Raw genomic sequence first — 12,409 nt, 5'->3', positions numbered from 1 at the left:
TTCCTGCCAGGAAAGCAAACAGAAAATAGGAATTGTTAGGAATATGCTTCCCAAGGGCCAGCATCCCTTCACTCCAGATTCAGAAAACCCCAGGTGCATCTCCAGAAACAGATGCCCAGGAGTGAACAGTGTGCTTAGGCATGAAGAGCCAGCACAGTCAGGGGCTGCACGGTAGCATGATTTCTCTGGGTCTGGTGCTGTGGGTCCAGCCAACATCCATCTCAGTCTTTCACATGCTCAAAACCACTCACCTGTGATTTTCTCAGCAGCCCAGTACTTCCCTACGGTCTCAAGCACCCAGGCCTCGTCTCGATCCACAAGCAGATACGCACTTTGGAAGCTATGGCAGGAGTTTGCATCTTCGTAATAATTCCCACCTTGTCCATGTTCTTCCAACAAGGAGACGATGACATCTAAGGCTTCTTTAGCTGTTGTCCCTCTTTCTAAACCAAGCCTGAAGTCAGGAAATGAGAAGTGTTCCTCAGTCATTTCAACCCACATGATTATTGTCATAGCAACCAAAGACCAAGACAAGGCCCAGGCCTGAAGCTCACCAATGCATGTACGTTGTTCAATTTGCAGACCAACATGCAAACCAATCAACGATACTTTCAACTCAAAAGACCTCTATCACACATTGAGTTACAAATGCAAAAATCATCCCCCTTCTGCACAGACAGAATCAGGAACCAGCAGCTTTTTCCCCTGGAAAGGAAGGTCGGCCCTCTTTCTCTGTGCTGACTCCGTCTCCCATGAATCTGTCTGGCTCAGCTCTAACCCTCAGCAAGCCCTGTGCTTCCTCCTGACTCCTACCTAGACAAAAGGAAATCTCTGCCCAGCCCAGCTTTGCCCGCCATCATTCAATACAGGTGTTTTGGTTATTGCTACAAATTGTGTCCCTTCAAAATTCATATGACGAAACCTGATCACCCAATATAATGATACTAGGCAAGGGGGCCTTTGGGAAATGACTAATAATGGAGGAACCTTATGATGGGATTAGTGTTTGTATGAAGGAGGCCTCGAGAGCTGCCTTGCCCCATCTACCATGGGAGGACACAGCAAGAAGGCACCACCTGTGAGTCGGATATGCGTTCACACCAGACACCAAACGTTGGCACCTTGAACTTGGACTTCTCAGCTCCCAAACTATGAGCAATAAGTTTCTGTTGTTTATCAGCATCCTATTTATAGTTATCTCAGTCTGGATGGTCTAAGACAATTAGTAATAACAGTATTTGATTACCAGTCATTCTCCTCTGTGTATATAATTTGCTGAGAGATCTCATTAGAAATGGGTGTCTAGGAGGATATGCTCCATCCTTTTTCTACGTATTTCCCTCCTACCTATTAGCCTACAGCAATTGGTGTGGCTTACAGCTTCAGTTATCAAAAGAACACACCTTCCTTCTGAAGTGAGACATCCATCCTGGCCCTTCCAATTAATAAACCTTTTAAAGAGAGTACAGATACTGCCCTCTGTGTGACCATAGGCAGTTTACATGATACATTTGAACTTCAGTTTTATGACATCCATGAAATTGGTTCCTCTATCATTGGGTTACAATGGATATGAGTTTCATGAGATAATGAACATGAAAATAGATGGCCTGGGGCTGGGGATATGGCTCAGTGGTAGAGCATTTTCCTGGCATGCATGAGGCCCTGGGGTCCAATCCCCAACACTGCAAAAGAAGAAAAAAAAAAAGAATGGCATAGTGCCTAGGACCAAATAAATGATGAGTAGATTTCAGGGGGCAGAACACTGTCGCAGAGAAATCTGCAATTCAGAAATAAAGAACTAACTTCTCGCTCTGGTTTAACTACTCACAGGCAGTATGATCTTAAGTAACGTCTTCTTTTCAAACCTCTATTTTCTTATTGGTAAAGTAAAAACATTTCTACCTCCCTCCTCAGGCTGGTATGAAAGAAGATGGTACATCATACGTATTCAGTTCATTTATTCATCTGATCATTCAAATTGTAAGTCTGCTGGCAAAAATTCAAGAGTCTTAGAACAAAGCTACTGAGATGGTGGTACAAGCCTGTTCTTGGTGAATTTTCAACACAAGAAGCAGTAGCTATTAAAATTCACCCAATTCAGTGCTTTCTGAAGGAGCATTCCACTGTGCTGTCATGGAGAAGAAAAGATAATGTAGCCACAAGCTATGGACTTATTCTGTAACAGGCTTATTTTCATAGTCGATTTATTACGTACCGATTCATTTGAAATTTCACATTCTAAGCTCATTTAAGAAGGATTGGTTACAAAGCTCTGATCTACAAAGCTGAACCCTAACGCCTTAGGAGAGTGATACAAAATTTTAAAAATAACCCTGATCCTTTTGTGGTTCACAAGCATGGGGATTGGGTTTGCCCACAGTTGTCTGGGAGACACCTCCCTCAAACCTACCACGTTGGCACATTACCCACCTGACATGAAAAGAAAAAAAAAAAAAGAGCAAGCTCACTGAAAGATAGAATTAAGTAGACTTTTCTGCTCAAGGTTGTCTTCTCCAAAAAGGAGCAGCAAGAGTGAGAGCTCATCTTATCTTGAGGATCTGGAGCAAACCAGTGTGCTGTGAGACCTGCATCACCAGAACTGCACCTGGAAGGCCTCCTTCCTCCTTCCCAGGGTCCCTGGTGGGCCCTGGTCACAATGCTTCCTACACCCGCTCCAGCAGATTCTGCTCCCAGGGCCTTTGCAGGGCCCGAACTGACCTATGCAAGTCTATGTAAGGACAGGTGAACACGTAGCCGTGCTCAGTAACCCCATCTTTGGAGGCTGGGATCTCTCTAATGTTCTCTGGATATTCAGCCTGTTTACCTTCCACTGAAACCCACAATTTGTGCACTTGCCTCCACCCTGACTTGGATGCCCTACATGCACAGCAGGACCTCAGCACCCCGCTACAGACATAATTGTGGTTTCACTCTCCTCCTCCTCAGACCAGGACCACGGGTGGCTCCGTGAACCCACATGACCACCTCCAGCTAGTCTCCCAACCATAGAATGAAGACAGGACCACCAGCTCCTCAGTGCAAGGCCACAAAGTACATCAGGGTTCTGTACTCTCCTCTGAGACTGAGAGATGCAGGAGAATCCCATGTCACTGAGTGTGGAGGAAAAGCCACCGATACCAGGCCTGTGGTAATCCTGGGACACACCCAGCATCCAGAGGCCTATTTTAATGCTGTTTTCAACGGCCTTGCCTCCTAGATGGAGGAGATTCATGTGGTTCCAAATAAGAACAGCATTTTTCTGGCCCCAGTGCCTCATTTCCCTTCCACCACCCCACGTTAGCCTGGGTAAGATCAGGTTAGGGAAAGGGATAAAATTGAATGAGCCAAAGTTATAGTCTCATTCTGAGATCTACTTTCAGTGTAACTCAGATCCTTCCAAACTGTATGCTTTGTCCAGGTTGTTCTGGGCCTGAGTTAACTGCTCCTAAATGCAATTCCTAGTTTTATGGGAAAATATTTATTTGGGGCTCACAGCCTTGTCACAGGTATGTCAAGCTAGCCCCACCCAATCCTGAAAGATTTACACATCTCACAAGGAAGAAGAGAAACACCTGCACATTCTTTACTTAAAGCCCCTTTAAGAACTCTGCATATCTTTTCAATATCTGTGCCTCTAGAGACAAGAGGGACCCTGTCCCTTTGTATGCCAAATAAGGTAAAACTAAGTTATAACTAGATTTACTGTGGGATATGTAATTGCTGCTCCTGGAAAACAAATGAAAACAGTCGACACCCCTCCCCTTAGCCTGGTATTCTTAGAGGACTCTGCCAATTACCTTCCTTCTTCCCATAACAAGTTTGTAAGTCCCCTCGGGGGTAACAGCTGTTATGGCTTAGATATGAGGTGTTCCCCCAAAAGCTCATGTGAGACAATGCAAGAAAGTTTAGAGGTGAAATGATTGGGTTATGCGAGCCTTCAGTGCATTAGTGCTCTGATAGGGATTAACTGGGTGGTAATGATAGGCTGAAAGGGTGTGGCTGGAGGAGGTGGGTCACCAGGGGTGTGCCTTTGGGGTTTATATTCTGTCCCTGGAAAACGGAGCTTTTCTCTGCTTCTGGTACCCAGGTCCTGAGCTGCTTCCTCCATCACACCTTTCTCCATGATGCTCTGCTTCACCTGGGCCCAGAGCAATGGAGTTGGCCATTTATGGACTAAGACCTCTGAAACCATGAGCCAAATAAACTTTTATGTCTCTAATTGTTCTTGTCAGATCTTTTGGTGACAGCAGCTAAAAATCTGACTAAAACAATGGCCTTCTGGACATTAAAAAATTCCCAGCCTTCAACCAGAGGGCTGGTCGTAGGAAGGTAAGGCTGTGAACTGATCGCACATGTCCCCCCGCCCCCAAAATTTGTATGTTGAAGCCCAACCCCCAATGTGATGGTACTTAGAGGTGCCTTTGGAAGGTGATTAGGTCATGAGGATGGAGCCCTTGTGATGAGATTAGGGTCTTTATGAAAGAGACACCAGATCTTGTCCTCTTTCTGCTGTCACGTAAGGGCACAAAGAACAGGCAGGGTCTGCAAACCAGAAAGTGAGTGCTCACCAGACACTGGATCTGCTGGCACCCCGATCTTTAACTTCCCAACCTCCAGAAGAGAAATAAACATCTGTTGTTTAAACTCTCCAGTCTATGGCACCTTTATCATGGCAGCCCAAATCAACTAAGAAAGGTCACAAGTGGATGTTAAGTGCTGCATTGATTTGGGAATTTAAAATTGATGGAAACACATGGTTTTGGACTGCACTTCTGCACTAGGCTCCAACATACCAGACCAGACCAGACCAGACCAAAAGGGAATCGCGCAGGCCAAATGCCCCACAATCAAACTAAAAGTTTTGCTAGGTGCAGTGGCACACTTCTATAATCCCAGCAGCTCCGGAGGCTGAGGCAAGAGAATCACAAATTCAAAGCCAGCCTCGGTAATTTAGCAAGGCCCTAAACAACTTAGCATGAACCTGTCTCTAAATAAAATTCAAAAAGGGCTGGGGAGGGGCTGGGGTTGTGGCTCAGCAGTAGAGCGCTCACCTAGCATGTTCGAGGCCCTGGGTTCGATCCTCAGCACCACATAAAAACAAATAAACAAAATAAAGGTATTGTGTACAACTAAAAAAAAAATTTAAAAAAAGAAAAAGGGCTGTGGAGGGGCTGGGGTTGTGGCTCAGTGGTAGAGCACTTGACTCCCATGTGTGTGGCACTGGGTTCAATCCTCAGCACCACATAAACATAAATAAATAAAATAAAGGTATTGTGTCCATTTACAACTAAAATACTTTAAAAAAAGAGTTTAAAAAATAAATTTTTTAAAAAAGGGCTGGGGATATGGCTCAATGGTTAAGCGCCCCTGAGTTCAATTCCTGGTACCAAGTGGGTAGGAGGGACTGAAGCTTTAAGGGAGCACGAAATACTCCAATTTTTTATTAAAACAATAGATTCCAGTCTGCCTGAGTCAGCATAACAAGCAAGTCCCTTCTGCTTTCACACTTCCAAAAACGTAACCTAAAATAACCTAATGTTAACCAATCCATTTTTCCCCTGCTCTTCGGTTTCCTTGTTTCCATTTTATAAAACCACTGTTCTGCTATTGCCTCATGGGAATATTATTTTGCATAATGAAGGCTACCCTGATTCATGCGTCACAAATAAATGCCAACTTGACCTCAAACTAAATTTGCCATCATTTTGACTTTTGACAGAAGGCAGGGTGTGTGATTTTTGGGCTCCGTTCCACCTCTCAGTGTCCGGAGCTTCCTGTCTCATTAGAGTAGGACTGCGATCTAATGCAGAGAGGAGTGGTTCACCTGAGGTTAGCAGGTCCTGGTATTTCTGGCCCAGCCACCATCTAGCCTTGGTGCTGTGGGCAAGTCCTTAAACTCCAGCTTCCTCATCTATTAAATTTAAGTAAACAAACAGACCAATGTCATGGCTGGTTGTGAGAACTGAATGAAATACATGCACATATGTCTTCCTAGAGTGATCAGCGAGCTAGAAGTAATGGCAGTTCGTTCCTCCTACAGTGATCAGCCTCCCTTCAAATCACCTGTGAGTTTCCACATGTGTGAACCACCTAAAGATAGACTACAGGGCTTTCCAAATTTTCACACTGGCTTCTTTCCAGTGACTTTTGTATTGATGTTCTTGCCATGCTGAGGGCTGACGAGATATGTCCAGAATTATAAAATATTCTGAAATACTGAGATTGACTGGGTTTTTGTGCCAACATTAAACACAGATAGGATGAGCAAAAGTTAATCTGCAGATAAAGAAAAGAATAAGGCAGTTATGCAAAGAAGAGACTTGGAACACTGAAGGAATGGGGTGACCTGTCCTAGCCAGCCGTAAGTGTTATCAAGGAAAATACTAAATAAACCTTCTTTTTTCACTTGCTCTTAATTGACTTATTAAAAAACAACAGTAATTTTGGAGGACACACAGCTAGGCAATAACATTATTAATCCCCCACTGGCTTTGCTGTAGATGATACCTGTGGATTATGACAATAGCTCTCTAGGGTCCTTCAGGGACCTGAGGCCCACTGTTGCTGAAAGTGACTCTTCACTTGGGCCTACAGATGTCGGATGGGCAACTGGGATGGGATAAAAAGGCTGGCATCTCTATCTTCATACTGTGTCTCTCTCCTTTGTTGCCTCAACATCTGAGCCTGATTCTACTCAGCCCTGCTGAGAACACTGGAGAAATGTTTTCTGCAAAGTATAATATAGGGTTGACTTTACCAGACTTGCCTTGTGGCTCTCAGTCTCCCCACTTCAAGGCTAAAGGCACCTACCAGCTTCCACGACCAGAAGTACCAGATCATGAAAGGAATGAAAAGAGGTGACACCAGAGTTCCTGGTAGATCTCTGCCTATTCCCAGAAAACACAGGACTATTCCTCCCCTTCCTTAGCCTCTCTCTTTCTCATGATTCCTCTCCTGTGTCTGTAACCCCTTGACTCTGGAGTGGAGAAGCTGATTTGTGAGCAAAACCCTTTCTCTTCCATTCTTTGGTCAATGAATAAAGCCTTTCTTTCTCCCCAGTACTCAACTCGAAGACATGACTCTTCCATGGGTCCAGCCTCCAAAGCTGAGCCTAGTAACATCAGCTCAGAGAGCAGAGGGTTAAATTTCAGGGATTTTGGACCAATTGTTAAGCAACTGGTAGCCATGAAATCTGTCCTGGTGAGAGTAGAAAAGTCCACAAATCAGGGCTGCCCCTCCCCCAGTTGATTATTAAACATTTCCCAGCATACAACAGACTAATGGATCCTAAAAGCTTTCTAGTCCTCCTAGGTGCTGAAGCCTACATGCATTATCATGACAGCCAGACCCTGGATTGTAAGAGACACCTTGACATTCAGTTAATAAATTCCCCCCTTTATGTTAGCTCCTGTCAGCTACTTGACACTTAGAACCAGCCTCATGAAATGCAGAAATGTCTGTGTCTATGTGCCTTTTCTGGGGGTTGAGGATAGGAATGGGGGGAATTGGTTGACAGAGTCCCACAGATATCTGTGGATAGTAAAAATTAAAAAACTAAACAAATACATAAAAAACAAAGCTTGGTTTTTAGCATCAGCATCAGTGGAAGTATTGATGCTCTTGCCCTAATGCTTGCATTCACACAAGCCTTTAAGAAATACATATGAATTGTACCTTTATTTTAAATCCAGTGCCTGTGAGAATGCTACTGTCATTCATTTATGTCTCTTTGAGCTGAGATTGGATTTGACATATGGATGGAAAACACAAAGGACCAGGATACTTATGAAAACTGCTGTACTTTTTTTAAATATTCCATTAAAGTCTAGCAGATACTTGGAGTGTAAAATATAAACAGCCTCCTCTCACAGGAGCTGACCAGGAAAGAACTGGCATCCAAGCACAGAGGACAAGCAAGGTCAGAGAAAGTAGGGGCACCTCACACAGCAATACCTAGAGTGATACTGAGTCTGACATCGAAAGGATGGAACCAACCCACGGCAAGTTCCCCCTGCAGCAGGGCTATTCTGTCTTTGTCACCCTCAGAACCTTCTGGAGGGATTGTTCAAACAGATTGCTGGCCCCATCCCCAGATTCAGCAGAGGTCTGGTGGGGACTGATAATATCTAACAGGTTCCCAGACCATGTTTGCTCACCGTTCACACTTTGAGAAACAGTGTTCTAGAATCTGATCACTCAAACTGTGGTTGGTGAATCCTCAACATTAATACCTCCTGGAGCTTCCTACAAATGCACATAAGAGGGAGTTTGGTTGCTCTGAAATGGTCCCTTAGAATTTCACTGATCCTAGCCAGTTTAAAGCTGAGACCAAACCCTGAACTCAAAGATCCATGCAAGGTGCAGATAACAGAGGCACCTTGTTAGAGCCTGCCTGTCACAGGGTCCTCCTCACTCCTTTTTTATTGCAGAAGCTACACAGGGATAGCCAGGGCAAGAGTTAAAACTAAATAGCTAAAGTTCAGCCCTTACCCTGTCATCTATTCCTGACATATGTTATTATTCCAGACCTTGCTAGCTATCACAACACCAATTATGTGCCATATTTATCTTTGCTGTCTATATCCCTGAGTCTTGCAGATAGATCCAAGTCAAAACCTCCTCCTCAAAGCATCCCAAATGTGTCCAGTCTGTGACAATATCTGAATATAGAGCAGAGCTTGCTGACCATCCTCACTTTGTGAACCAGTGCTCTAGAAATTGTTTCAGTGCTTATATCCTGGAATTCTGTGCCACACATGTGATGTCCTATTTCCTTGAGTCACCTCTCTCCTACTGTCATCTCTTATATTGTTCATACAATTTGCATTGCTCAACTTTCTGTCTCCTCCCTGCAACCACATTAAAATCTTGTTGAAGCTTTGAGCTTCTTTATGCACTCAGGGTCAAGCACAAAGTAGATAGTCAGTAAACTCCTGTTGCCTTATGGGTTGATAATCTTGAAAAGATCAATCTGAAGCATACAAGGAAAAAAAAACATTCTCAAAATAATGGCATTTGGGCTGGGGAAGTGGCTCAAGCAGTAGTGCACTCGCCTGGCATGCATGCGGCCCAGGTTCGATCCTCAGCACCACATACAAAGATGTTGTGTCCGCCGAAAAAAAAACTAAAAAAAAATAAATATTAAAAAATTCTCAGGCTGGGGATGTGGCTCAAGCGGCAGCGCGCTCGCCTGGCATTCATGTGGCCCGGGTTCGATCCTCAGCACCACAAACAAACAAAGATGTTGTGTCCGCCGATAACTAAAAAATAAATATTAAAATTCTCTCTCTCTCTCTCTCTCTCTCTCTCTCTCCCTCTCTCACTCTCTCTTTTAAAAAAATTCTCTCTCTCTCAAAAAAAAATCATAATAATGGCATTTGTTGGTGAATGGATGGAAATGGAGAAAACCATGCTAAGTGAAATAAGCCAGACTCAGAAAATCAAAGGTTGAATGTTTTCTCTCATCTGTGGAAGACAGAGCAAAACAAAGGAAAGAAGGCAGTTTAGTCACTCATTCAAAATTCTGTTGGTGATCACCCATTAGTTGCCAGGCCCACAGTTCCTAGGGGTTATAAATGGGGTAGAGGGCCAAATAGACAAAGATCCCTGTCCCATCCAGCTTCCACATCCAGTTCCTTCTGGTACATGCTGGCTAGGAGAGGAGGGAAAGAAAGAAGAAACAACTGAGAGGTAGAAGGTGAAGGAGGGTGGTCATCGCTCTGGCGTTTTTTTAAAATTTTATGTGTTTTATGTATCTTTTCTTTGACATATAGTTATATATTTCAAATACTATAAAATTTACCCATTTTAAACTATGAGACTCAGTGGTTTTAGTCTATTCATAAATTTGTACAACTAGCATCATGATTCAAGTTTAGAACATTTTCAAATGTCCCCAATAGAAACCTCACACCCATTAGGACTCACTCACCATTCCTCACCCTGACCCAAACCTAGGCAACCACTAATCCACCTTCTGCCTCTCTGGATTTGCCTCTTCTGTATTATTTCACACAAATGGAATTGTACAGTATATGACTTTGTGCCTGCCTTCTTTCACTTGGTATACTGTTTTCAACATCATCGTGTAGCATATGATGGTACTTGATTCTTTTTTATTACTGAAAAATATTCCATGTTAGCCTATTCTCTTTTTTTTTTTTCCCCATCATCTGAAAGTTTCTATCAAAAGGCACACATCAGCTCTGGGAGGATTGTGTTACCAAATATGAGGTTCAGGAGGAAATAAATCTCATCCCCATTCCAGACTGTTCTGTCTGGGCAGTTGTTTCAAAGAATCACCATGCAGTACCTGACCAGATCCATCCCCAGTAAGGCTTCCGTCTCAGCAGCCGGTTCTCTGGCGTTGACGGCTTCATTGGCTATGCACACGCCATGCTCATTGGCTCCCATTTCTGCCCCCCAAAGCCAGGCGGGTCTGCTTATCACTATGGCATGTGTCCTCGGAACTTGGTCAATTGAAATGTAAGTGCACTAAAAAATGAAGACAAGAAAGAAAGCACTGTCACCTGTCGGGTACCTCTTGGTTTCCACCCAGGCTCTCCCAATGGACCATCACATCAGTCACAGAGCCAAAAAACAAAAGGCCATGTGAACGTCCAGCTTTGAAAGACACCTGGAGTCGCAATGCAGCTCAAAGGTTTCCATGGTGAGTTCAGTCTGTTTCGTTCAAGCCAATCTGTTCATAGTGCTTCCACATCTGTGATCATCTTGCATTAGGTATTCAGCCAACCTCTGCCCTGAACACTCTGTATCTGACCATCTCCAGAGCCACAGATGACCACCGTCATTTCAAATGAAAATAGCTATTAATTTCCATTTGCAAAAATCCTGATGGATCGGGGTTTCTGAACTTTTCTGAAGGTATAGAGCTCTTTCTTCAAAAGAAACCTCACCCAGAAGCCCGACACAGAACACAGCTAAAAGGGAAGATGCTTTGTCTGAAGAAAAAATGTTCCCTGAGACCCCAACAATAATTCCTAGAGTTTCCCAGAACTCAGTTTGACAACCTACATGATTTCAGTAATGGCAGAAAAGGAAGAAATGGTTCTGATATTGGCATGGAACCATAGCATTCCAACATGCACCTCCTTACACATTGCTTTCCAGTCTGGGCCACTGGATTCTCACACTAAGGCAGTGAGAATTCTCTAAGGCAGTGAGGCAGGCACAGGAGGAAACAGATCCATGGAGGTGTGTTTCTAGCTGCTGTCAGCAACACAGTATAAGCCACTTAGACTTGCATGTCTTAACCTTCTCTGGGCTGCCCGGTCTTTACCTGAGGGAGCTAACTTAGATCACACTATTTCTTCCAAAAGTATTTTTAACTGTAAAACATTTCCTTCATAAAAACTCTTACACAGAAGCAGAAACACAATAAAACTGGTCGAAGTGAGCTGGGGCAAAAAGATGAGAAGTGTGGGACCAGGACAGGTAGGGACATACTCACATCCTTGCTTGCTTTTTCCCCTTAAGCTCCCTACCCTGTGGCCCACGAGGGGATTGGGCTGGGCACAAAGCTCTCCAAGGCCCCTGTGACACACTCTCTGTGTGGTGGATGCAGTGTGGGCCACTAAATTGCAAAGAGCTCTTGAGCTCCCAGAGAATCATTTTATGAGCCACAGTGTCATTTACATTTTAAATTGGGCAGCTGAAAGCCCTGGATTACTGAAGCCTAGGCTTTTTTTTTTTTTTTTTTCAAGACAGTTCTATGGACTGAATACAACCCAGAAATCTATTCTGCATTGATTTCCTGTAATCTCTGCTCCTCAAGTAAAAGCTGAAATGCACGTAGCAAACACAGTGGTTTGGTCGGGTGATATCTGTGTCGGCACAATCCACGTCATGGGTTTCACTGCAGTGGGGGGATATTATTTCACTTGATACATATTTGTAAACTGCAAGCTAATTAAGTCCAGGGGTTGCCAGGAAACCCTTGAGATTTTGGTGGCAATAAAATGAACAATAAAACATACACTTGAAATGTTTTTCTCTATTCCATTCCCAAAATTTATTTATTTTAATAAATGATTCATCTAGAGCAAAGGGCCAGCCAAAATAGGTATCGCAACTATGTTCCCTGTGCTTTTCTAAGTTGAACTGAAGGTTCTACCTTAAAATTGCATTCCTCCATGTTAAAAAACAAGAAGCCTTTCAGGCATTGCGATGGTTTTGATGTTGAGGGACCCCCAAAGGCCCAGGTGTTCAAGGCTTGATCCTCAGGGTGGTGCTACTGGGAGGTGACGGGACCTTTAAGAGGTGGGGCTAATGGGTGGTCTTTAGGTCACTGGCCCTTGAAGAGGACTGTGGGACCCCAGCTTCTTACTCTTTCTCCTTTGCTCCCTGACTCTTGAAGTTAAGCCATTTTCCTCTGCCATGACGAGCT

At 43.9% G+C, this 12,409-nt stretch overlaps 1 protein-coding gene across 3 annotated transcripts in view; it reads right to left on the bottom strand.

Annotated features, from left to right (window-relative positions):
• Positions 1-12,409, bottom strand: part of SCRN1 (secernin 1) — a 63,283-nt gene that overhangs the window by 21,832 nt on the left and 29,042 nt on the right. For all 3 annotated transcript variants that reach the window (XM_081284432.1, XM_081284431.1, XM_081284433.1), the window contains 2 exons: positions 10,316-10,497; positions 252-454 (listed from right to left, as the gene is read on the bottom strand). In XM_081284432.1, the coding sequence (XP_081140558.1) occupies positions 252-454; positions 10,316-10,497 (385 nt within the window). The remainder of the gene's footprint in view (positions 1-251; positions 455-10,315; positions 10,498-12,409) is intronic.

The sequence above is a fragment of the Spermophilus citellus genome (genome assembly GCF_964194105.1).
Source record: "Spermophilus citellus genome assembly, chromosome: 3".
NCBI classification, from domain to species: Eukaryota; Metazoa; Chordata; class Mammalia; order Rodentia; family Sciuridae; genus Spermophilus; species Spermophilus citellus.
The sequence above is the reverse complement of the archived record's forward strand: the minus strand, read 5'-3'. Positions and strand labels throughout refer to the sequence as shown.